This window comes from Calypte anna, chromosome 1 (genome assembly GCF_003957555.1).
Source record: "Calypte anna isolate BGI_N300 chromosome 1, bCalAnn1_v1.p, whole genome shotgun sequence".
In the NCBI taxonomy this organism is placed as follows: Eukaryota; Metazoa; Chordata; class Aves; order Apodiformes; family Trochilidae; genus Calypte; species Calypte anna.
Window position 1 is genome coordinate 113,486,595 of NC_044244.1, and position 25,484 is coordinate 113,512,078.

A 25,484-nucleotide genomic window follows, 5' to 3' on the forward strand; every position below is an offset into this window, starting at 1 on the left:
CAACCACCTCCCTGGGCAGCCTATTCCAGTGCTTAATAGCCATTTCAATTAATAAGTTTCATCTAATATCCAATCTAAACTTCCCCTGGTGCAACTTGAGGCCATTTCCTCTTGTCCTGTTCCTTGTTATTTGGGAGAAGAGATCGATCTGCGTCTCATAACAACACATCAGGAGTATAGTGAATGTCATACTACATCATTCAAACTCCTTCTTATCCCATTATTACAAAGATATCTCTACCCCAAAGAACCACTTCTTTGATTTCTCACCTGTATTTCCACCATAAAATATATTTTACTTTACACCTACAAAATTATACCCAGCCTTCATCATTCTGTGGACTCAAAAGACATCTTACTTGAGTATTAGTTTATCAGGAGGAAAATCTAAACAAACTGCATTATATATGCATTACATACACATATCTATGCAAACCTGAAAAGCCTATGCATAAAGCATATGCATCTCATCCCTTACCTAAGCTGCAATTCCTATAAAGAAAATGAAGAAATCCCTCCAACTCAGTCTTCCTCTTTTAAATCATGTAAGCAATACCACCATCTTCTGAGTATCCTCTTAAGTGAGGCCAGACAACTAACAAAATCCTAAGAGTGCAGTCTACTTCTTACTTCTACAGGCTAAGCATGTGAACTTACTCCAATACCTGTATTGCATATGCAAAGTGTGCTCTTACTCAAAGTACTTTAATAGTCCTACAAGACATGGTTGCAAAATGATTTAGTAAATCCAATACTAACTATACTCACTTACTACAAAGCAGTGACATTTTGAAATATCGACAAGTAGAATATTGATGGCATTTACTTTGTGTTACCTCACCTTCTAATTCTATCAGAAATACCTGAAAAGTACACATATTCTGCAGACAAAAATGAGGTTTGAAACTGGGTACATATTTAATATATTAAATTTAAAATTCTATTGAAATGTGATAATATAGAGAATATTTATGTATGAAATAAGCTTTTCACCCAAGTTCACACTTCATGCATGTCTTGGTATCACTGCTGTTTCAGAAGACCAGGCTATCACTGAACCCTCTTCAATGAGATGTTTACAAGAATCAATCTAAGCACCTTACTTATTTACTGCAATACCAGTGAGTTTAGCTTAAATGGAGCATTCTATTGTATGTAAAAATTCTTGGGCTTAAAGTAGCAAATTCTGTAACAGTACGGAAGGTTAGGGTGAAAAATTGGATTTACCTCCAAAATTGAGATAGAAGTGGAAAAAAAATGCTTCATTCCTGTATTTTGATTTAATATGTATTTACAACAAACCTCCTGAAACGATCAGCAACAGAAACACTAGGAAAACAAGCTGTACAAAACATAATAATCTTCAATTATAAAAAGAGAGGTAAATACTAACCTGTGAGTTTGCCAAGAATCCTCAATTAATAGGATTTGAAGAAGCAGATCCAAATAAGGTCGAAGCTCGTATGTGTATGAATATGCAACCTTAAAATTAAAAATGCAGAGAATGTAAGAAAGCATTCCTTGAAACATGGAAATTTTATGGTACAACACAAGAACACAATTCATTTGAAGTGACATTCCTGTAATCTGAAGGACATGTCAAGATGTGGTTGTGTGTGTGTGTCAGTTTGTTTTGTTTTTAAACATAGTAGGTTTTGCAAAGGACAAATTTTTCCTCCTGGCTTTTTAACACAATTTATTTGAAGCCTCAAGCACACAATGATGAAGAAGCTACCTTAAAAAAATCAAAAGCAAAATTACAAAATGGTATTTTTCACCGACACCGCTACTTTTAGGTAGTATGTTCAAAGGTTATCTTCAAAGGCTATCCTAAATTGTAAAACACATGGCTAGCAAAGTATCAGTAAAGTGGTTATTATGATTCCTTTAAGTGCCAAACAAAAGGACACAGATAAAGATGAAGTTTACATGAAAAGAAGTAAAGATGAACTAATAGATGTAAAAACATATTTTGAGTGGTTAAGTGTGACTAAATCACCAGAGATTACAAAGGAAAAATAAGACAATCCCAAAGATTCTTTCCTGAGTCTGAGACTAAGTATGTTCTGCAGACTTGTATAAACAAACCTTATGAACATACTCAACAGTACATAGAGGGGAGATCTTAGAAAATGATTCTAACTTTCCACGCAACATAAGCTATTTTATGGATAATGACGGAAAAGCTTTAGAAAATGCTCCTGCAGTACATAAAGACCACCTCAGACTACTTTCCAGCTTTAATATAGTGCTCCTAACTTGTAAAAGGTTGATTGCTTTCCTGAACTCATAACAGGAATTCTCATAGTACTTGAACATGTGTAGTTCTAAGAGTGTAAATACACAGAGGATGCTATCTTAAGGGAAGTTTCTTTTTCAAGCACGTGTTCAGTATTCAATACAATATTCCTATATACATAGAATCTTGCATCATACACATTTATATTCCCACCTTTCTCCTAGCTTTTTATGTTTACCTGCCAAAGAAGTTCACTGAGGACAGTGGAAGAGAACTGAGGATTCTCCCAACAGCAGAAACGAAGCAATTTGATGGTCTCTTCAGAGTTGCTGCAATCTTCTATAATTTTCTTCACATAACTAGTCCTCACAAACAAAATGTCTGCTACGTTCTGCTGAAGTGCCATTATAGGTTGAGATAAGTTAGGATCACCGTAAGGGTTGGCAAGTGGGGGATTACCTAAAACAAACAATTAGTAGTCAGAGTAATGCGAAGTATGCTTTAGCATAACCAACATTATGAATATAATGAATCCATAATGATTTTTCAAAGGTATAATATCTTTTCAACCTCAAAATATTGCACTGGAAACAAGAACAAATCAAAATTGCTGAATGGTCCTGAAGTTTATTACAGCACAGTAAAATTTTCAGTTCATTAATTGTACTATAGCACATTCTAGGCTATTGATTTTATAGCCTGACACATCAAGTTGTAATGAGTTTGTTGTTAAACAGCTTCTCTACAAGTCCTCAATTAGTTTCTCAAAAATATGCTTAATAGAGTATGTACACATACAGGCTATAAAGTCCACATAGCCCAATACTCTGTCATCATTTATCAAAAATAGCTGCACTCTATTAAATTACTGGAGATATCAACAATTCATTCTGTGTTTGACCAATTTCTAGCTGATTCTTAATCTTACAAATTTAAGTGCTGGCTTCTGCTTGCTCTCTTGAGTGTGAGCACGAACCATATCCTCTTCAAGAGTTCTCCACAGCAACATAAGATCTCTCTACTGGTAAGCAGTATGAGCGATTTCAGAGCCTACTCTGGTGTTTCTCCTGTACAGATCACTTTTATAATGGTAACACAGAAGGAATTTATTTTATTACCTACTCAGAAGTTATCCATACACATCTTTACAATGAGCTTGAACTATTCTAAAGTCATTACCATTTTGTCATCAGCAAACTACCACTTTACTAATCAGTTCTACTCCTCTATCTTTAAGAAATAAGACAGGAAGCATAAAACACAAAACAGATCTGACTTGTGCTTTTTAAGTACAGCACACTAGTTTTGCTTGTAAAAAGATTTCTGTCCTCCAACAGAAAGAGGTGCTCAACATAAAAGTCATTTTTCCAGCTAATATATTTAACACATAATAGCTAAATATGCACAAAAGACATCTATTGATATATTCAATTAATCTAGGGAAAACTTAAAATTCACCGTACCATTGATAGAAGACTGCATCCGTGATGATACATTGCAGCAACGGATCAGCTGTGACACAACAGTGTATAGCTTCCCCAGTTCAGCATACTGGTATTTAATTGGAGGGCCTGGACCTTCATCAAGAGCCACAAGCATGAACGTTGCAGGAACATTTAGTTTCAGAAGTTGCGTCTTCTCTGCTACGCCTTTATAGGGAAAAAGAAAAGTTATGCAGCTTGGCACTGAGATTTTATTTTATTTTTTAATCAAAATGATTACTGTTTACATGCTGAGGAAAAAAAATCAAATAAATTAAGATGCACAACAAAATTCTGTTCAACTGTAAGTTACTACAATTTCTTAACAGTGCTTGTTACCACTAGCATCTGTGTTAACAGCAAAGCCTTAGGGAAGTCTTTTGGACAATGCATTTATCTTTCTTTTGTGAACTTCCTATTGTGAACATTCTCCACTCAGTGTACACCCAGTGTATTTTGTTATTTTTCCACCATATCCATCCTGGATATGTCATCACAAATTAAAGACATTTCCAACTGTGCTATACTATGCAGTAAGTGTAAATAAGAGTGACACAATCAATAAGAAAAATAAAAAAAAAGAGAAGAACTCCAAAACCAAACACAAACCAAATCAAACAAAAAATCCAAATATAGCCATTTTCACTGCAAGATTACACATACTTGTATCTCCCAGTAAATTCAGTATGTCCCTTCTGATCTTTTATTTGGTTAAAAAAATCGTGATTTCCAAGTTTTTCCTATTCTGAAATACAGCCGAAGCTTACCTACCTTCTTTCTGGGTAAGGAGGAATTCAGATAGCACCTTCTTAGAGCTCTTTTATAGTACCTTTCTATTGTTAGTTTTGAAGTTACAACCTCTGTAAAATTGATCTCCCACTTGCTTAGACATGAACAATATATTATCCCATTTCTGCAAATGTCAGATTTTCATCTTTTGCACAGAATCTAGGGAGCTGCAGGAATGATGTACTGCAGCTTCCACACAGAAGCCTTCAGCTAACAGTAGTACAACAAGCACAACTGCCTAATATTTCCATGTTTATCTTTGCAGAGTAGATTGTAGTAATGATCAGACCTACAAACGAAATGCAGTTGTGCTTTTCTGCCTGGCTTCTGAGTGTCTTCCTAGGCAGAGACTTCAAAGGCACTGACTGACTATGAAAAGCTAGTGAAGAAGAAAAGTTAGGTGTGTAAGAATTGCATCTCTCTTCTCTGTAATGCCATTATGTCCACTCTGGGGGTCATGACAGACCACTCAGACAACACTGTGGTAGACAAAGTACATGAAAGCAACATACATTATAGGTGAAATTAACACATCTGCCTAGATTAATTCTACAGATAGGAAATGAAGTATCTTTAAAATTATCTACCCATATTAAAGAGTTTACAGAACTATGTGTGTGTGTTACAATTTTGTGTGGAAATATTGCAGTAACTCCCTTTGGACTGATACACTTTGGACTTGCTTAACACTTTAGCCACAAAATTATCTAGTAGAATCTCAAATTTATAACTTGCCTGAGCCTATAACCAGAAATGTCTGAAATGCTCAGTACCATGGACAAATTGTAGAATTTCCATGATAACTGGACCTTCTAGCTTCATACTACTTTACATAAAAGGATGAAAATATTTTGTATTACAGTAAGAGTGTAACAGACTAGTACTGTGGAAGAATATCATAACTCGTTTAGAACTTGCCATAAAGACTTGCTGTTTAGGCTAACACAGCAAAAGAGAAATGGGGTCATGACAGAAGACCTGAATAACTAGGGAAATTAAGAATCACATAATAGTTTGGGTTGGAAGGGACCTTTAAGGCCATCCAGTTCTGAACCCCCTGCATGGGCAGGGACACCTCCCACTAGACCAGGCTACTCAAAGCCCTGGAGTTCTGTAGCAATTCACCAGGTATCAACCTGTGACTACCTGAGATTTATCAACCTGAGATTCATTTGACTTGCATTTTGTCACTCCTAGTTGCTCTTTGTCAGGGCAAATATATAAAGCAGCAACACATTAACCCACCTAAGAAACAGTTTATTCAATCAAGCATCAATTGCTTTTCAGCATGCTGGTAATACTTAGAGAAAAGCATGATTACCGCTGTTCATTTGGATGTGAACTGAGCTGAGTTCAACTGTCAAAATTATTTTGTTACTTCCGATACCATTAGTGTTATTTTATTTTACTCTTAGTGACTTTCTATGCAAAACACCTACATAGCCCATAATTTAATACAAGTCTTTGTATCCTGTTGAAGTATACCACTCAGAAGGATGCAGTCTGATTTCTCCAAGCTTTATGCATTAAATTTTCCAAGAATGGCAAAAAGACTAAAGCCCCAAACTCCAAACTAGAGGAACGCATGCTCTAGAGAGCAATTATGACGTGTAACAACCTGCCTGAGGCTGAATAACTGGATTCTCCTGCTGTTATGTCAGTAACTGGAGTATAAATAAAAAACACGAAATTACAGTGTCATAAGTAAAAGCGTGTGTAATTTGCTCACCTAGATTGGCATACATCACAAACAGATTGAAATACTGCTGCAAGTGGCGCCCATGTTCAGATACTTCCCTTCTTAGGAGATTGAGTACCGCTCTCAGTAAGTGATCACTTAAACTCAAGTTATCGTAAGCCTACAAAAAAAAGTTTTATTATTAGTGGCTGAGAGTATCAAATCTTTATTTAGTTTATACTTTATACTGTGGCAGAAAACAGATCTGTTTAAAAAGTATGGTATTCATACAAGCACCAAAATAGTAGCAACTGGTTAGTATTGACTTCCTCAAACACAGACAAGACATATATACAGGGAATAAGATGCCAATCACTAAATACCACGTAAGTCCAAGAAATTACGCAAGTACAGAAGCTTTCAATTGAGCATTTTCTGAAATAGCAGCTAGGCTTAAATACTCTGCTCCTATGCAAAGTTACAACTCCTGACAATTCCAATGTTGCATGATACAAAGGAAGGAATTTGGGAATTGGGGTTTGTTTGATGGGCCTTTTTGGAGATTGTTTTTGTTGTTGTTGTTCAGTTTTTTACTTGTTTTTGTTTTAAGCCATTACTTTAATTTTGCAAATTTCACACTCGCAACTCAAAGTTCTTACTACACAGAGTTACAAATGAAGGGAAACTGAATGATCCGACAGCAACTCTCACACAAATTGGTTGAGTTACATCATATTATGTAGTGAACAATGGACTCTACGGTTTTCTTGTCGGCTGATGCACCCACTCCAGAGTTTACATTAAATGCTTATAATGAAGAAGTAAGAATAAGTTTCAAAAGTTCTTAGTTAGAAAATCAAATACCTGACTGGAAGGTCCAGGAGAGGCAAAGGGTGAAGGACATGGTCCATCTTGCAGTGAAAAATGTGCAATAAATACTATAAGTTTTGCAAATGCACCCCTCACTTCTGCACTAGGGCATTCCAAAAGATACTCAGAGAAGCGGTTTGAAACATTAAAAAGGACGTTGTGTGCAAACCAAAAGCGTACATTCTTGCTGTGACGAAGAAGGATGCATAATGCATCATACCTGAAATTAAAGATGACACAATTGAGAGATTATGACCAAATGCGGACATCAATGAACACTGGCAGAAGTATTCTTTTGTAGAATTTCAAGAAAATGTTACATTTTTTGCTCACAAAATGTTTACAGTCAGATACACTGTAGTTGCTATAGTGATATCCTTTTACTGGCCATCACAAATTAAAAAGGTATTTTGACTAAAACTCTAATGTTTAACTCTAGCATGTTACTTCTATCACCCTTAAGAATGAACAGATCCCCTAACTCCTAAATTCTTACTCAAAGCAGGCCTTAAACTGGCAGCTTTCATTCTCTCTGTATTGGAACTGGGGGAGAGGGTGACAATCAGAGAAGGTGTGAGGTGGATATGCAATCTATCAGGAATTCATATTCTCAGTCTTAAAAACTGAGTTTTTAATAAATAATAATGAATAAATGAATAAATAAATAATAATGAATAAATTCATATTATCAGTCTTAAAAATCAAACAAACCAAGGGAAAAAAAAACCCTCCAAACACACAAAAAAACCCCAAAATGCCAAGAAGTAAAGTATCTGTCCCAGAGAGGGTCTATGTGACTCTGTTCTCCTTCCTGCAGTAGTATTTTAACTCCTCTTGATCTCTTAAAATAACCAAAGTAGCTCAGCTACTCAGAAAGTTGATACTGGAAAAACACCTGAGGTACAGATTTGCTCTGTATTATACTACTACTCACTAGTAGCTGGTAAACTTCTGGTCATCATGAATACTATCTTCTATCTAGTTCTACCAGTAGTAACCCAACACTCCTCTCCCAGACACTGAATAACATAGCTTAAAGACTAAAAGCAACACTGCTGTGGTGCTAATAATAACACTGTACTGTTTCTTACACTACAGATTTGAACCAGAGGCCCTGTAGTGATGTACATAAACTGCTCTGCTAACAGAGCCTAAAAGACTACATTCATGTTTCAGAAACAGGACACAAATACAAGCTGCAAAAATTTAATGAAAAGAGCTTCATTCAACTGAAACCATCAGAAAAGCATTCTGAATTGGTCAGAATACATAACCTATTAGTTTTGCATTATCAATAGATTCTAGTCCTTTATTCTTTTTGAAAGATAAACACAAGGTAGACTGAAGTTTCTGTTTTAAAATGAATTTGAAGTTTAGTTCAGCAGCTTATTTAAAGGTTCAGTTTCTTCCAGTATTGTTTTTTCTAATTTTCCCCCCTTTTCCTGTGTACCCTGACCACGTATTTGAGAGCGAGGGGAAAATGAGAGATCACTAACACCTTTTATTGTCCTATGTATATAACTGGGATCTTTTAATAGACATCAAACTTCCAAAACTGAAATTGTTGTTAAAAGACAAGATACCAATCACTAGCAGGGCCACGGACTATTTTCTTTGTATGAAATCCTGTGGTGAAGAGAAATCTAGCAGCAAGCTGAATGCTAATCATAGTTATTTCTTCTGCTTCAGGCAACAGATGATCTTGTCCTAAAGAAAAATCAAAATACTCACATGTAGACAAAGTAAAAGCAATACACTTTTAACAACCTAAATGACTCCAGGTTAGTGTTTTGTCTGAAATTGTGTTCCAAGATTAACAAGAAACTTGATCAAAACACCCTCTGGCTTCTATAATGTATAATTTCAAATGTCCACTTTGAGACGCGGAGGCTAACATATGTCTGATTTTCCAAAATTCAGCATCTCACCTTTGAGAGCTATCTTCAGCAGAGCAGCCAAAAACTTAGGAATTTTAACATGACTTAGCACATAAGATGAATAATAGCTGATAGTTTATCAAAGTATTTTTTGCTAAACAATCTGGTATGTTATCACTGATGAACAACTCAACAACAGAAAGATAGTATTCAAAGCAAAACACACATTTTCACTGGCTAAACAAATTCCTGGCAACACAAATCATAACTTCCAGCAAGAAATTAATCCATAATTATTGCACTAATATACTAACCTGGAGGAGGATTTAAGTAGACACTATTACAGGTAAGCAACTTCTTTATGAACTGGAAATATTCTAAGCTGTACTGCATACGATTATGCATGAACTGCACATTCTGCTTCCGTACACTTCGTTCAATGGCTGATGGCATTTTAATCTGATGGGGTTTAGTGGTGATAGCAAGTTCTGAAATATATTTTATTAGTTCATTGTCTTTGTCTATTGTGTCCATACGTTCGTAAAAAAGAATATAAGCATTCCACCACCTCTTCTGGCGTCTGTAGGACATACGCTTCATCATGTGATCAAATACTTCTCCCATGTATTCTCCACCAAAACACTGATTTTTCATTTCTTCATCATCATCCATTTTACACTCTGTCACATCTCCATCATCAAATTTATACCACCGATTTTTCTCACCATCTCCACCATTCCTCTGGATAATGTAAGAGTAATAATGTCCACCACTGGCCTGGCCGCTGTGTACAAGTACTCCAACAAGCCTGTATTTTGTGCTCCCAGAGTGTTCATTTTCAGACTGTTCATTTTGTATTATCTGATTTTCAGGATTTACATCATCTCCTTCCAATTTAGCTACACCTGCCACTGTGTAAGGCTCCATGTCCAGCTCTCGTGGAAATTCAAAATAATCATTGAACTTGATTGCACATTCCCTTTCCCAGTCATAATCAAATCGCTTCAACTGGATTGCAAGAACTGGAGGCAACTTCTTAATCAATAAGCGTTTCACTGTATCAACCTAAAAAAGGACATGAATAGTCATCAGCTCTTAAATTTCCATTCACATATTCTTACCAACAACTGAATTCAGTAATTAGAGAGTAAGGTTTTTCCCTGAACATGAACTAAGACTGAACTTGGTACAGCTATAACATCACAGTTGTACACCAATTTAATACACGAAGAAGTAAACATTACCTTTTTGTTGCATTTTTCACAATGATATGCATTTGCACCTTCCAATAAATCTCCTTTGACATACTGTTCCAAAGAATCAAGAAGGTTTTGGTGATTTCTTATATCTACATTCAGAGTTGTGAAGGATTCCTCGCATTCGTACCTACCAATGAAGAAACAGGTTTAAGAGAAAGGTAGAAAAGTGTTTTACAACTGCTACACAGCATCTACTGCAAAAAAGTCTTAATCAGCATTTGATGTCAACTTCGGGCAAAAAATTGCAATCCTCCTACAATTACATAACAGTATCTGCACTTTTTTTTTTTTTTTATCTGCATGAACCATAGCTCACTTTTTACTTTTACTGCCAGAGATCAACTGATAAACACAAATTCTGTATCACACCTAAAGACAACAGTTCAAAACAGGTTATTTAAAAACTTTATTTTTCTGTCTGAAAAAACCCAAATAATGTCTTCATAAAATCACTTTACATATTCACAACTGGCTTTGAATTACTGTGTTCTGCTAGTGCCTTCAAATTTCTCACAACGAAACAGCAATGCTTGAAAGACAACCAATTAAAATAAAAATTTCCAAGATGTCTATTTTGGGGGTAACAGATAAAGAAGTGATGAATAAAATCTAAAAAGTTGCATCAAATTCAAAAATAAACCTGCAAGGAGTTGTTTCTCTGATATGCAATGAAGCATACAAAGGTGTTTATAACAGTGAATAAGTTAGTATTTTTTTAACATTTAAACCAGTTATATTTGTTCATTTATTAAATACCTTGTAAATTTAGAAAGGCTGTTAATGTTGTATACCAATCCAATAGTTAAGTTTATCATCAGTTCTATCCTTCCCAAATTACAACCAGGGTAACATTTTTATTAAGAAGTACAGCAATACAAATTCACAAGAGTTCCAAAAAGACAGACAATACTTTATAACATCAAGAATGAATAGTAACTCACATTGCTTCACAACTGTACCTTCCTTTAATTGCCCATTGCATGTAAAATAAAGTAAGTGCTTTCATTTTTATCTGGCAATATTTCAACTGACTTTTGGTAACACCTTGAAAGGCATGAAATTCAAGGCATTCCATTTACAAGTCCTTCTCATTCACATGTGAACTCAACTGAAGCTCAAAGACTACAGTTTAAGTCAATGTGTTTTTTTCTTGTATCTTAATTGTTAAATGAAGGATAACAATAAATGGCAAACTTTCACAATGAAGACAATTTGCAACAGTAACGTGCAGAGGGATCTGCATTGTTGAAGTATCATACATCATCTGAGAGATGTAGAAGAGTAAGAAGGCCAACTGATAGTGATACAAAATTTAACACAGTAATAGCAGAGCCAACGTTTGAAAATGAACAAATCCATCATTAGGCCATCTTTAATTTTGCATGCAATTTTCATTATCTAGCTCAAAGGGATACAGAGGATAAAGTTTAGAGAAGTACAAACGAACAATGCCTAGTTCTACTCCTTCACTCAGCATTTGTCACTGATCACCATCACCAAGATAGTGAGCTACAGCTTTTCATCCTGATTTGATGAGGCTGTTTTTTAACATATCCTACATGAAGCTGAATTTCAGTATTCACTTTTTAAGTTAATTAAAAATACAGCAGTAAACTCAAGAGAAAGATAAACATTCTACATTGTTCTCCATCACTGCATACAGAGTGAATATGGAGTTTTACTCATTGGAATTAAAGATAAATGTCTGGATCAGTTTTATCCACACACTTTGGAATATAGCAACAGCTGTTGGCCATATCTCACAATATTATACACTGCATTTGGTCCCAAGTTGTTTTCCCTTTTAACATGAAAAAGCTGCCTCTTCTGATCAATACACAATGCTTCACATACAATCTGTTAAATAGAAGCAATAATAATCAAGTATTTCAAGGCACTTGAAGACACAGTAATGTTAAGGCTGCAAAAAAAGCAGATAGCAAATTCTTTCAGCATTTAAAAATCCCACAAAAAACTCACTCTAGACTCTTTAGTTCTTTTTATAGGGATATGAATAGAGGTGGGTTTTTTCCTAAGAAGAATCGCAAACACTTACCGATGTGGGCATCCTTGACAAATCTTCTGATCAGCAAAGGACCCTCCTAAAACTTTACTTAACATTGCTGGATGGCCCAGAGCTTTTAAAGCTTCATCTAAACTGTCCACCAAGGAATTAAAAAATTCTAAAGCATCATGTTGCTCACGAAGATTTACAGGTTCACCCCAAAGTCTGAAATGAAAGCACAATTTTTAAAAATATTTTTTTGCTTGTTCTGAAGCAAAGTTTTTCTAAAAATGTAGTATTCAGGCTATTAATCTCTCCTTATTACTGAGCAAAACCACTTGCTGGTTTGTGATGTAGTGTACCAGCTGTTACTCTGCCACTGACACATACTGTTAAGTAAAACCACACTTGTGTAAGACTTCATATTTAGTTCAAACTCTTAGTATTAAGGTCAAGAGCTGATGGAATTCAGAATAACTATTTTGCTGTAAACTCTGGTTTATAAACAAGACTTCAAAGGGATGGTGGAAAGATATGATAACAGATGCATGAAGTCTGCTAATTTACACTTAACATCAATATTATTTCTTCTACTGTAATGACTTCTGTTGCATTCCAGTGGTTTAGTGAATATACACCAGTAAGAAAGTTTCTGTTTACCTAAATTGTTTCCAAAACCCCCTTGGTACATAGTACTGTAGCCTGGAAGCTGCTAAATGACCAAAGATCACTTGGAGATGCCGCAGAACTCCAATATTGTACTCTTTTCTATCTTCTGTTTTACTCAGTGCTGGTTTGTCTTCATACTGATGTGGATAACCAAACACATCATCTCGTGGGTCAACATTGTTCTGAAAAGCAGAAGAAAATTTGTGCAATTAACTTTGATATTGAGTCGTGCCTCATAGCTGTGTCTCAACTAACTACATTGTGCACCTAATTGTATCCCTTGTTTAATTTAACCATCTCAGGTGTTTCGTATTCTCATCTTAAGAAAACAAATAATATCTTTGTATGCACTAATGGAGTCCTCATGGCAGAAGTGGTGTATAGTGCTTTCAAGTACAAATCCATGAAGAAAGTGAGCAGGTCCTGCCACTTGGATCTTCTAAACTGCCTCATTGGCAGTGAACCTATTCAAGTAAGAAATACTATGCCATTACTCCCACTGCTGGCAATGGACAGCAAACTGATTAGGAACTTAAATTTGTTATAAACTTTTCATAAAAGAGATTTCTATTTTAAAGATAAAGAAGTTCCATGTAATTAAATATACCTCATTGTCCTGCTTTTCATCCCCAGACATGTCATCATCTACATCACTGCCTGTGCCTTCAATTGCAAGAATCCCATTCCTGATGGCTGGAATCATGTACAGCTGCTGAATTACAGAATTCATGTAACAAGTGGCACCAGCATTTTTTAGTCCCACAAATCCCTTTGGTGGTCGAGGCCCAACAGGTGGCAAATATTCCCATTCTGTAAGAGCTTCACAAGCTAAAAGGAAACAACAGTATATGATTAGGAAACTGTTTTGTTAAAAAAGAGCTAGATCATCAATGCAACACAAAGGGCAGTTTCATAAAATTAGTATTAATCTGTATCACACTGCTGTTTAATAGAAGAAATATTCCACACGAAAATTTAATTGCAAAAATTAACCCAACTTTTCCAAATGATACTTCTATCTGTAATCTTAACATTACTCCATTTTCTTTTATTGTATAACTAAAAAGGTGGCCAGATAAAAATTCAGTCTATTTACATATCAAACAGAAGTCTTCCCTCAATATCAGCAAGTTTCTCAGCTGAATGAACCCTGAACATATAAACAATTTATAGACATTTTGCAAATTTGTAATCCTTTAAAAATGACAGTATTTCACTTCAGCCTCACTTTTCCTTGCCAGGATGGGACATGGTTTTAGACAATGTTATCTATATGACTTGACAGATTTTTTTTTTTCCTCCTGTGTCTTTTCCCATCTCTTCAGAGTACATTTATGATTACATTTCCTGTGTTAAGCTGTTATTCTGTGTTTTTAACACAAAAAATTACAATGCAAAGGAAAATAAGAGAGAATGATTGTTTATAAGCAAGCTTTACTTGCTATATGAAACACAGCACGTTACACACGTATTCTCTCTTCTGCCTGATGTACCATGGAGATCAGGCTGCATATTGTGCTTATCAAATATCTGAGTAGAAGGAATGCCATAGAATTATTCTGTTTGTGAGGTGCTAAGCCATACACTTCTTCACAACAGAAAAGGGTGAGAAAAAAGGAAAAAAAAAAAAAAAGGTAGGGTGAGAAATATAAAGCTGCCCTATTCATCTGTTCATTTGAGATGGAACCAAACAGGAAGACACCAAAAAGCTCTCTCAAATGACTCACTGATACCACCAACTGGGTAGGCAGCACTGCCATTTTGAAAGGCAATTCCCACTATGGGATGTTATTTCTAGTTGCTTATAGTTTTACTAAAATGTACATGTTTAAACATTCTGTTAAACCACAGAACCAAAGACGGTTTGGGTTGGAAGGGACCTTAAAAATCACCCAGTTCCAACCCCCCTGCATGTGCAGGGACACCTCCCACCAGACCAGGTTGCTCACAGCCCCATCCAACCTGGCCTTGAACACTGCCAGGGAGGGAGCAGCCACAGCTTCCCTGGGCAACCCCTGCCAGTGTCTCACCACCCTCACAGAGAAGAATTTCTTTCTAATATCTAACTTAAGCCTACTCTCATTTTAAATTTGTTGCCCCTTGTCCATTCACTACATGCTCTGATAAAATGCTTATCCTCATTTTTCTTATAAGCACTCTTCATATATTGACAAGCTGCTATAAGATCTCACTGCAGCCTTCTCCAGGATGAACACCACCAACAATCTCAGTCTTTCTTCCCATATTAGCTCGAGTTTGGTGTATGTCATCATCCATCTCCCACCCCCACCACCCTTTATTTTCTCATTTATATTACAGCCAAAATGGTTTAGCTGTTACATTTAGGGTAATATCCTCCTGCTCAGAAAATACCCTCCTGCTTATCTATTTTTAAGAAAGTCTTACAGGCTCTTTATTGATAACAAAATCTGTGTTCAGTATGTGTTGCTTTACATTCTTGTGAAAATTAGCACAAGTTTCATTTGGCTACTGGCTTTTGGAAAACTAACATTTTAGTTTTTTGTAGGTTCTGCAATTGCTATAATCTTTCTCCAATGAAAAGGAGGAAATCTTTAAGCAAAAAGCTGTGCTGGGACAAGGCCAAAACTGAAGAGAATAAATGTTTGAGAAAGGACTGCAATGAGCAGAGAATGAATGGAGAACGAAGAGGACAGTGGATCTGTGTCTGTGTGAAGACTATGAAGACAAATTAGGTGAGCAACCAAACTAAGCTGAAGATATGTTATGAGATTGGTTATGCAGAGCCTGAAATTACAAGACAAAAGTAGAAGATACAGACAGAATGACATTTTGGGGAGCTGGCAGTGACAAAAGATGAAGGTAGGAAGCAGTGAGACCATGTAAACGATTGAGGCTGGAGCTTCGATGCAATCATATACTACAATCAGTATATCTATTGTATAAAGAAAAACAAACAAAGGCTTAACTAACAAACTTCTCTAAACTTTTGACAGCCTGATTTTGAATTATAAGTAGCCACAAACTAAAACCCCCAGCATTTAGTTCAGTTGATAATACAAACAAAATCTATACATAATGTATACATTAAAAGTATAAAATAGATAATTAAAAATATTACATACTAGTGATTGCTGTACCTATGTAATACATTTCAGTCAAGGTGTCTACTATCTGTTTCAGATTTCGGACACATCCAACTGCTAGTGCAACTAGCAGCTCAAAGCCAGCATTAATAGTAGCTGGTGAACTACAGACTGGTATGGCCTGCTCAGCAGGCAATTCTCCATTTCTCATGTACTGTAGATAAACATTGGATGCTGGAAAGATGAAATCATCTATCAACTCCTGAAAAAAAAGAAAGAACAAAAAAAAAAGTAAGTAAATTTCCTGTGACCACAGAAATCCACACTAGCCTGCAACAGAGCAAGAGTTATAATGTAAATGAACATCCGAGAAGCAAGGGAATAATTAAAAAAAAACCCCGAGAGTTAAAATCAAGACCAACACCATCGCCGGCTTTTAAATTAGAACAGAAAAGCTCCATTGTAAAGTGGTTCCTTTTGTGCAAACCTATCCCTTGCTGCAAGTTAAAAATCATTTGTATTATTATTGATCAGTAAAAATTTTCTTAGGCCAAACTAGTATTATCTACTAAACCCTTTATCAATTCATGCTGAAAAAACCCCCACTGCTGCTGTGTAATATCAAAAGTAGAATGAACAGACATCTGATTAAAGAGAAGTTCAGATGTTGCACTTGATCAAATTTGCCCATATATCACTAATTAATCAAAAACATGTGTACAATGCAGGGGTACTGAGAGAAGGCATTCCCCTACAGACCTATCCTGTATCTAGCTCACTATCCTTGTGTCTTGGAGTCACAGCTCACTAGGTCACAGCAACTCCATATGCAGTGGTTCTGAAGAATAAGAACGTTACATACTCTCATGAAAAGTGTAACTTTTTTAAAAAATAGTTTTAAAGAAGATATTAAATTTCAATTAGAAGCTCTTGTCAAACAGTTAAACTGAGACCTTTTATGGTTACGGACCACAATATGTGAAACTTCTTTTTGCTTAATTATAGTGAAAAAAATTTTATAAAACATACAGTAAGCTTGTACTTACTTTAATGAGATTAGCACCTCCTTTTTCACAACCAATATGGTATTTCTTCTCAGGTGTCTGGAATGCTAATAACTCTTTTGTTACTCCAAGGTGACCCTCTAAGATAGTTTCTTCAACACCTGTTTCCCCTGTTCTTTTTACTTCATCCTGACATTTAAGAGAAATTTAGGATACTCTAGTTAATATACATTTCCAAGCTTAAAGCTGTATTTAAACTTAAGCAGCAAAAATTGATCCTAAAACTTACCCTAATCCTCTTTAGCCAGTCAATTTCATTATTGAGAAGAACTTCAGCATTGGGTACATTAATACTACTGTTGTAAGCATAGTTAAGAAGATGTCTTAAGAGAGTGAAGTAGTCTCCAGAATGCTTAGCTCTCTCTCTTGCAGTACTCTGCAATCCAAAACCGATGATATATAATTGACACACAGTTCTACTTGTAGTGCAACAACATATTTTCACTAAAAATAGCAGTAAATATGAAAACAAGTGAAAGATAATTTTAATTTTTTAGATTTTTACAATTGTATTTAGCTGCTAATGAATGACTTCTGGACTGTTTTAGTACCAATTCCTATACCTGAATAGGAAACAGTTAAGTGATCAGATGTTCAAGACAGCCATGAGCATCCAGAATTGAAAATCCCAGTAAAAGAAGGCAATAACTGTAGGTATCAATCTGACCTGCTAAGAATTTTTACTTGAAGGTTAGCATTCACTGAAGATTAAGTGCATATATTAAAGCTAATTGTTCATGTTTTTATCAGAAAATGCAAAAAAATCGTTTTCCCCCTCATCTAGCTCAAATTTAAATGGATTGTGCTGCCTGCCTAGGCATCAAAGGAATCCATATTTAAGTGACTGATCCTAACAGAATTTGCCTTGTCTTGCAGACATTTTGTCTTATTACTTTTTACACAAATTCACATTGTACTGAAGCATCTACCCCTAAAAACTTACCCCTAGAACAGTAAACAGCAGGGTAATGAAGAAAAGGAGAGGTCTCTGTCCCATGCAACACCTGGTAGCCATTAAAAAGAACTGCTCCTGTGCCATTTGACGAACAGTTCTGGAAACAGAAACATTAAATACAATCTCCCTACCCAAGCAGGATGTTAGAAATAAACAAACAAAAACATATTTATCTTACTTATATTTTGCTTATCTGCTTACTGCCATTTTCTAAAACTGTCAATAAATGGGAATACTTTAATTATTCACTACCCATCATATTGTTTTTCTGTGTAGTGAAATTTTACACATTACTACAAAACCTATTCCATAAATCAAATATTTAAAGGTGAAAGAAAAAGAAACCTACCGAGACCTAACAACTAAACCTTCACAATTGCCAGCAAATACTGCAAAACTCAACAAGCAATTTGCAACTCTAAATAATTTTCTTTTTTTCAAATTAAGCCCTAGTTGTGTCTGAAAAACAAAACTATACTAGTAGAACTGCTTTTATGTATCACTACAGCATGCTGCTAAGCATTTATGAAGTGATCAAAATTTATAATTAGTAAGCCCCAAGAAATGACAATTCTCTGAAAATTAAGATGGCTAGAATTAAAGGAAATTTTCCATCTAAGAACTTCACCTTAACCACTGGGATAATGTGGGAATGGATAATCTTAAGGGGAAAAAAAATAAAGGCAAAGCCTATTCTTTCAAGTTGTAAGACTGTCTCAGTACTGTATTTCTTGTAAAAACTTTTAAAAACAACTCTGCTTGAACCAAGAGAGAATACAAATGAATGCTGTGCTTTATGAAAGTATCTCAACATGTAATAAAATGAATTTTACAGTGCCTTTTTGGTGAGGATGTCATTGTTTTTTGCTCATGAGGGCACCATGGCAAGCACATGAAAGCATCTTATTTCCTTCAGAGTTCTTCCACATGGGGTTAACTACACTTTAAACATGCACAAGAACGGCAATGAGGTACAGAGATGCGCCTATCTGAGCATCCCCTATCTGGTACACATCTAGGAAAGCACACAAGATGGAAACACACCGTGACAATTCTCCAGAATGTTCTCTCAGCTTCTAACAATTTGTGGTTCAGCAAGACTACCAAAGGCAGCAATTCATAGCCCTCACTGGACAAATTCATGAAAGAACCTCTCAAACTATTACTAAACTGAAGGTTTACACTGCTCAAATGTAAAGATCAAGAAATTCTTATACAAAGGTAACACTGTTCTCGATTTATTCTCTCTTTGCTACTTCTGATTTTAAAGGTCCCTGTGGTGTTCTCCTCCCACAATCAATCTCTTCTCCGATGTGAACTGCCCCAAGCTATTGAGCTGTTCCTCAGATGGAAGTAATTTTGAAGCTTTGATCTCACTTGTCACCCTTCTCTGATCTCTCAAAGTTCCACTACATTGGTTTGAGCTGCAGAAATCTGTGGGGTGGAAGAAATCTGTTCTGTTTTTAGTAGTAATTGATATTTTATGGGATCTGATTGCTGATCTGATGTTTTCATAAAACTTTTCACAGAAAGAAGTTTCATCTTCTTTTAGGATGCAACTCTTTAACTGCTTTGAACCAATCATAGGCACTCCTCAGGTTCATATACTTGACGGTAGAATGAAATAAAGGTGGTATTTTCCTTAAGTGAGAAATGAGACTAAGGAAACACATACTTTGCACCATTACATCTCTAAGGGGTATGTAGCATCTGAATAAAAGTATTATTTTGGGGATGCTGTAACAATCTAAGAGCTCTTAAGGAACCATGGGAGAGATGCAACTGCTTAAAAACAGGCATCTGGTGCCATGTGAGACATCATGACAACAGCGTAGAGCTGTACGATAAATTCATGCTCATATGGTAAAAAAGCCAGAGGGCAAAAGCCTCCATGAAGTAAGTTTGAAAATGACACTAAAGTGGAAGGGAGGGTTGATCTGTCTGAGGGTAGGAAGGCTCTACAGCAGGCCCTGGACAGTCTGGATCAATGGGACAAGGTAACCTGTAGAATGCTTAATAAGGTCAAGAGTCAGGTACCGCACTTCAGTCACAACAACCTCATGCAATCCTACAGGCTTGGGGAAGACTGTCTGGAAAGCTGCTCAGAGGAAAAGGACCTGGGGGCCTGGTCGACAGAGGCTGAATGTGAGCCAGCAGTGCGCCCAAGTGGCCAAGGCAGCCAACAGCATGCTGGCCTGCATCGGAAACAGTGTGGTCAGCAGGAGTAGGTAAGTGATCATGCCCTGTACTGGACACTTCAGAGGCTGCACCTCAAATCCTGTGTTAAGGTTTGGGCCTCTCAGTACAAGGACATCTGAGTTGCTGGAGTATCCACAGAAGGACAACCAAGCTGGTGAAGGGTCTAAAGTACAAATCTTATGAGAAGCATCTGAGTAAACCAGGATCATTTAGTCTGGAGAAGAGAAGGCTGATGGGAGACCTTATTTTTCTCTACAACTACCTGAAAGGAGGTTGCAGTGAGGTGGATGTTGGCCTCTTTTCCCAAGTAACCAGTGACAGGACGAGAGGAAATGTTGCACCAGAGGAGGTTCAGATTAGACTTCAGAAAAAATTTCTTTACTGAAACAGTAGTCAGGCATTGAAACAGGGTGACCAGGGCAGTGGTTGAGTCACCATCCCTGGAGGTGTTCAAAGAATATGCAGACGTGGCAATCCAGGGACATGGTTTAGTTGGCACCTGGTGTTGTGTTGGAAGTTGGACTTCATGATCTTAGAGGTCTTTTCCAACCTTCATGATTTTGTGATTCTAAGGCAGGCAACCTTAATCCTCCTTGTTGATAGCTCCAGGATACAAATTTCTGTTTAGTTAACGTTAAGTCAATCTCTTCAATAGGTGTAAGTGCATTGCTTTTTACAAGCAGTAAGGATTTTTATTTTTATAGGCTAAACATGTATGACTACGGAACACTTTGAAGCCACCAGTGGAATACTTCTGGGTTCCAGGATTGTTTAAGGACTGCTTAGCTGTTGACTAGGCCAGTGTTGCACTCAGGGACCACCACTATAAAATCAATTATCTCAGGGAGTTAGAACTGCTCTAGTACTTAGTATTAAACATTTCCCATTCTGCTTCTCTACTTATAGGCAGCATGGTTTGCTATGAGAAAACAGCAGAAGTTCCATAAAATCTCAGTCTCTGAAAGAAGCAAACAAAACCCATCAGTCCATCTTATCTTTTCCAGAAACAGATCTGTGATATCTGAATTTGATCATCTTCCTTGTATTTTATGATGCACCAAAAGCGTCTTGTCACATGCTTATTTTTGCTCACATTGTTCTCTGATTGAGAATAGGATATTAGAAAACAATAGCTGAAAACTGAAAGATATTCAGAGTTCTGTCTGGTATTTGCTAACCTTTCTCTGTGCTGCAAACCCTTATTTGTTTTCACATTAATTCAGAAGAACTTCTCTAGTTTAGTTCAACTAACAGCCTTTGTTTTCAAAGCAGTCTTCTACTTTTACTTGTGTTTCTGCTATTCTAAGTGTCATGTCATCATGAAAAGTTGCATTCTACATGAGATTACCATACACATCACAAGATTTACAAGGTATGGAAGAAAGAGCTCAATGGTTAGCTTTGTGTACTTACCCTATCTGGTGGAGAAACAGAAGAGAGACAAGGAGCTGAACAACAGCCCACTTGGGGTAAGAGAAGCCATTTAATATCCCTTAATATCCCTTCTGACAAGAGACAACCAATAACAAACAAACCCTATCCATTACTACTCCTATTTTTAAAATGCAAAAAGCAAACCTACCTTGGGAATTAAGCCACTGCTGTTCAGACATGGGATGACATGCCAACAATGTGGAAAAGAGAAGCCCTAGCTTGGGGACATAACTAGTTTCTTCCAATATTTTAGGAAAAAAGTACAACAGTGAACTATTCACTGCGCATAACACTATGAAATAGTTGGGATTCAAATTCAGTCAAAGCTTAAATAAAAAGGAGTAACCATTGGAAGAAATTGGTAAAACCATGACAGATATTACCATCTGTGAAGCAAGACTAGGTTTTGCTAAAAAAGGCATTCTACCTCCATCACAAACTGTGTTAGATGGAACTTAGGCAACGAAATACAGAGACTAACTTTCTGTAAGACTAACAGATTTAGAAGTTCCTGTTTCAAACTGATAATTCACTTCCTTAAGAAAATACGATCAGAACAGAAAAATCCTCACAAAGACCATCTACAGTTTTCAAAGACTGAAGGAGTGGTAATAAGTCTTGACATCAAACTCTAACTGAAATATAAACAAATGCTGGGGAACACTTGAAAGATTTCATTTAAATTCCAAACACAATGCCAGGAAGTCAGATAGCTACAATGAAATTTATAGTAAAAATTACCAGCCTTCTCTTACATTTGTACAATTAAGATCATGACAAAAATGTCACAAATCTGATAAACTTTAAGACCCACATTGAAAAAAAAAATCAAAGGATGGAGGAGCACTAATGCTAGCCCATGCTATTCACCTGTACTGATACTCCAAATTCGACATGTGGCCAACATACATTTAATGTCAAAATAGGAACTTGATATCAACTGTTGACAGCTTTAAAAATAAAAACCAGTGATTTCTTACTCATCAGGCTTGAAAGTTACCAAAAATAGTGAAAGACAGCTTGTTTCACTTAATGTGTAAAATTGCAACATATATTTGTCAGCATGTTTTGTTAAACTTCTCTAGCTTAAGTGATAATAACAAGCTCCAGTGAAGCTAAAAATTTCAACACCCTGTACCACAGGTTGTAGACTAATAAAGCTTATGGGATGCTGAAAATAATGGTCCATAGTGTCAAGGTGTGCAGATAGTTTTATCCTTTTGTTATGATAAACAATCCTGAATGTAAGACTTTAACCTGTTTTATCTAGAAAAGTAAAAAGCCCAGAACACGGTGCCAAAATTCTGACCTCGTTCTGGGAGGATCACAATTTGTCTCCATTTAAAATGGACTGAAAGGCTTAGATGACTTCACTAACTTCTGATCTCTGTCATTTCTCAAACAAAAAGTTAAAATATTCATGTAAAAATAACTGAGGTATATTACAAAATCAGAATTAAATCTTGAGTAATAGTTCAAACCACTGGTAACTAAGTTCGAAAACATAAAAAACTTTCCACCTGGATGGCCCCTATAAATACACAATCTATAAAATAAAATACACAACCTATATAATATATATATATATATATATATATAAAAATACACAACCCAGCACTGTATTTTATAATTTCAGATGGGCTAAAAGTCACAAGAAACACATCAGAGTGGTGCTGTATTGTGTAATTGCTGTCTATGTAGATCTGTAGGAAGAGCCTGAGGATAAGAAACCCTGAACTCTGTGTCAGGCCTCCACATTGCTCTTGGCAGATCCTGCTGGTTTTCCCTGTCCATCCATCTCTCAGCAATGCAAAGAATTCCTCCAAGACTGCTCTACTGCACTGAGTGAGTGACAGCTCCAGTGTGACAGCTCTACATAAAACACATAAGCTACATGAAGAGTCAAAAGTGTACCACTAAAATTCAAGAAAACCAGATGATGTAATCTTACCTCCTTCTTCAGCTCCTAGTAGTGTTATCTTGCCTTTACTTACCAGAAAACTACTTTAGCACCTGATTTAAATATTCTGATGTTGCAAGTATTCAAATAATTTATTAAAAGCATAAAGTACCTATGATTTTATTCTAATTAAGTTGTTGCAAATCCACCATTAGCCCATTATCAGGCTTGACAATATTCTTCTTACAAAGAAGATGGGACCACTTTCAGATAGGTGTCCAAATTACTGAGTTATATTGTTAAACAATAAATTAAGACAACTGCAGAAAAAAAAATCACTAAGAAGAAGTCACTGCTCTGTGTTTAGGCTTTATAATACTTCTGAACTGTAAAATAATACAGAAAATTAAAAAAAAACCAAAAAAACCAAAAAGCACCACCAAAACTTACTTGCTGTGGCAATGCAATAGCAAATCAATGATAAACGTCTGCCAGGCCTTTTCTTTACTGAGTGCATCCAATGCAGTTGGAATCAATGCAAAACACAAGGTCATCACCTCCAGTGCTTCACAGCAAACTTGTTCATCTTCCATGTCTGGTTCATTTCCTGCATTTGTCTGTGAAAATAAAAAAGAGACCACAAAGTGGGTACAGAAAAAAAGTCCTGAGAAACCCAACTGGCTCCACAGAATACACAATAAATACAAACACAAACCACAAATTCGTATACCAAGTCATGATCAGTGCCAAGTATTTTGTGCACTCCACTCAGATGTGATTCAGAGCACTACATGGGATGATCTAAACTTTCAGTGCTGTGCTTGTCAAAGGAAGATTCCAAGCATAAATTTAAGGAGCTGAAGTTAAATAGAACACTTGTAGGCAAAAGTTAGAAAGTAGGCAAGCAGTACTGCTGGTCATTTGTATTTGGGTTTGTTGTTTGTTCTTTCAATTTTTAAGAAAGATAGCTTTCTTTACTACTCAAAACCTGGAGTTTAAGGCTTTGGAAAGTTACTAATTAAACAGAGAGAGACCACAATGCTGTATAATTCAAGAAGTCCAGTTTTGCGTAGCTCTGATACACTTTATTTCACCAAAAGCTTCTTTATACTGCTAGAATCTATTTAGCAGTTTTTCAGAATCTAAGACAAAGCTAATTAGCTTGAAGAAATTCTGAACAATGTGAGAAAGCTTCAATCTTAATTCATCAGTAATTCATGGCTTCATGTTAGCAACATCAAACAGAGGCATAAAACAGGTTATTTGCTTTACATATGGAAAGGTATCAAGACTAAGTAGGCAGAAAGAAGGGATTACAATGCAGAAGAGATAACTAATTGCAAACAGCAGCAGCAGAGGACAAAGTATGTCTCAGTCTGCCAACAGACATTCTTCTGTTTTTGCGAAACAGCTAAAAATCAGACAGTCACTACCACAGCAGTGGGGGGATGTGGTAATTTTGACACATCTCAAGATATGAAAGTAAAAGCAGAATTGCTTTCAATAAGCTCAGGGCTGCACTTGTTCTGCTCTGACACCCTTTTCAGAAAATAAGTTATTTCTGCATGGCAGCAGGGATTTAATAAAAAGACAGTGCATTTTATACTCAATGAGTTACTTCCCTCCACCACCAGCACCAAGAGCAGTGGGTGTGTACCTGCAGCAGGTGGGTATGGACCTTCTATGAGCTAATTAAGGAAATGGGAGTTTGACACAACTAAAAGTCACACAGTCTTCAACAACCAGAATTTTTTGAGGGAGGAGGCAGAACAGACTCCATAGAAATTATGCTCTTAAAATTATTCATCTTGACTTTAAAGTTTAATCAAATTCACCAGTTAAGTTCAGAAGCTGCTTAAAGTGCTCACAGAATTCTTCCAGAAGTCAGACTTGATGGCACTCTGAAGTGCCTCTCAAAAACCCATTTACTATAGTTGCCTTAGATGTTTTTAGGAATGCTGACATTTCATTCCTGGTTACACAATAATCAGTCTGCCTCT

The 25,484-nt window shown here is 36.2% G+C and overlaps 1 protein-coding gene across 3 annotated transcripts in view; it reads right to left on the reverse strand.

Moving 5' to 3' along the window:
• The window catches only part of USP9X (ubiquitin specific peptidase 9 X-linked), a 103,029-nt gene that overhangs the window by 6,326 nt on the left and 71,219 nt on the right, over positions 1 to 25,484 (reverse strand). For 2 of the 3 annotated variants that reach the window (XM_030468585.1, XM_030468592.1), the window contains exons 26-41: positions 23,935 to 24,101; positions 17,940 to 18,048; positions 17,226 to 17,372; positions 16,979 to 17,125; positions 15,972 to 16,194; positions 13,475 to 13,695; positions 12,859 to 13,049; positions 12,250 to 12,423; positions 10,179 to 10,320; positions 9,249 to 9,999; positions 8,641 to 8,764; positions 7,052 to 7,277; positions 6,239 to 6,368; positions 3,703 to 3,888; positions 2,478 to 2,698; positions 1,394 to 1,482 (exon numbers count right to left, since the gene is read on the reverse strand). In XM_030468585.1, coding sequence (XP_030324445.1) covers positions 1,394 to 1,482; positions 2,478 to 2,698; positions 3,703 to 3,888; positions 6,239 to 6,368; positions 7,052 to 7,277; positions 8,641 to 8,764; positions 9,249 to 9,999; positions 10,179 to 10,320; positions 12,250 to 12,423; positions 12,859 to 13,049; positions 13,475 to 13,695; positions 15,972 to 16,194; positions 16,979 to 17,125; positions 17,226 to 17,372; positions 17,940 to 18,048; positions 23,935 to 24,101 — 3,248 coding nt within the window. The remainder of the gene's footprint in view (positions 1 to 1,393; positions 1,483 to 2,477; positions 2,699 to 3,702; positions 3,889 to 6,238; positions 6,369 to 7,051; positions 7,278 to 8,640; positions 8,765 to 9,248; positions 10,000 to 10,178; positions 10,321 to 12,249; positions 12,424 to 12,858; positions 13,050 to 13,474; positions 13,696 to 15,971; positions 16,195 to 16,978; positions 17,126 to 17,225; positions 17,373 to 17,939; positions 18,049 to 23,934; positions 24,102 to 25,484) is intronic. The other variant, XM_030468599.1, reaches the window with a different exon arrangement.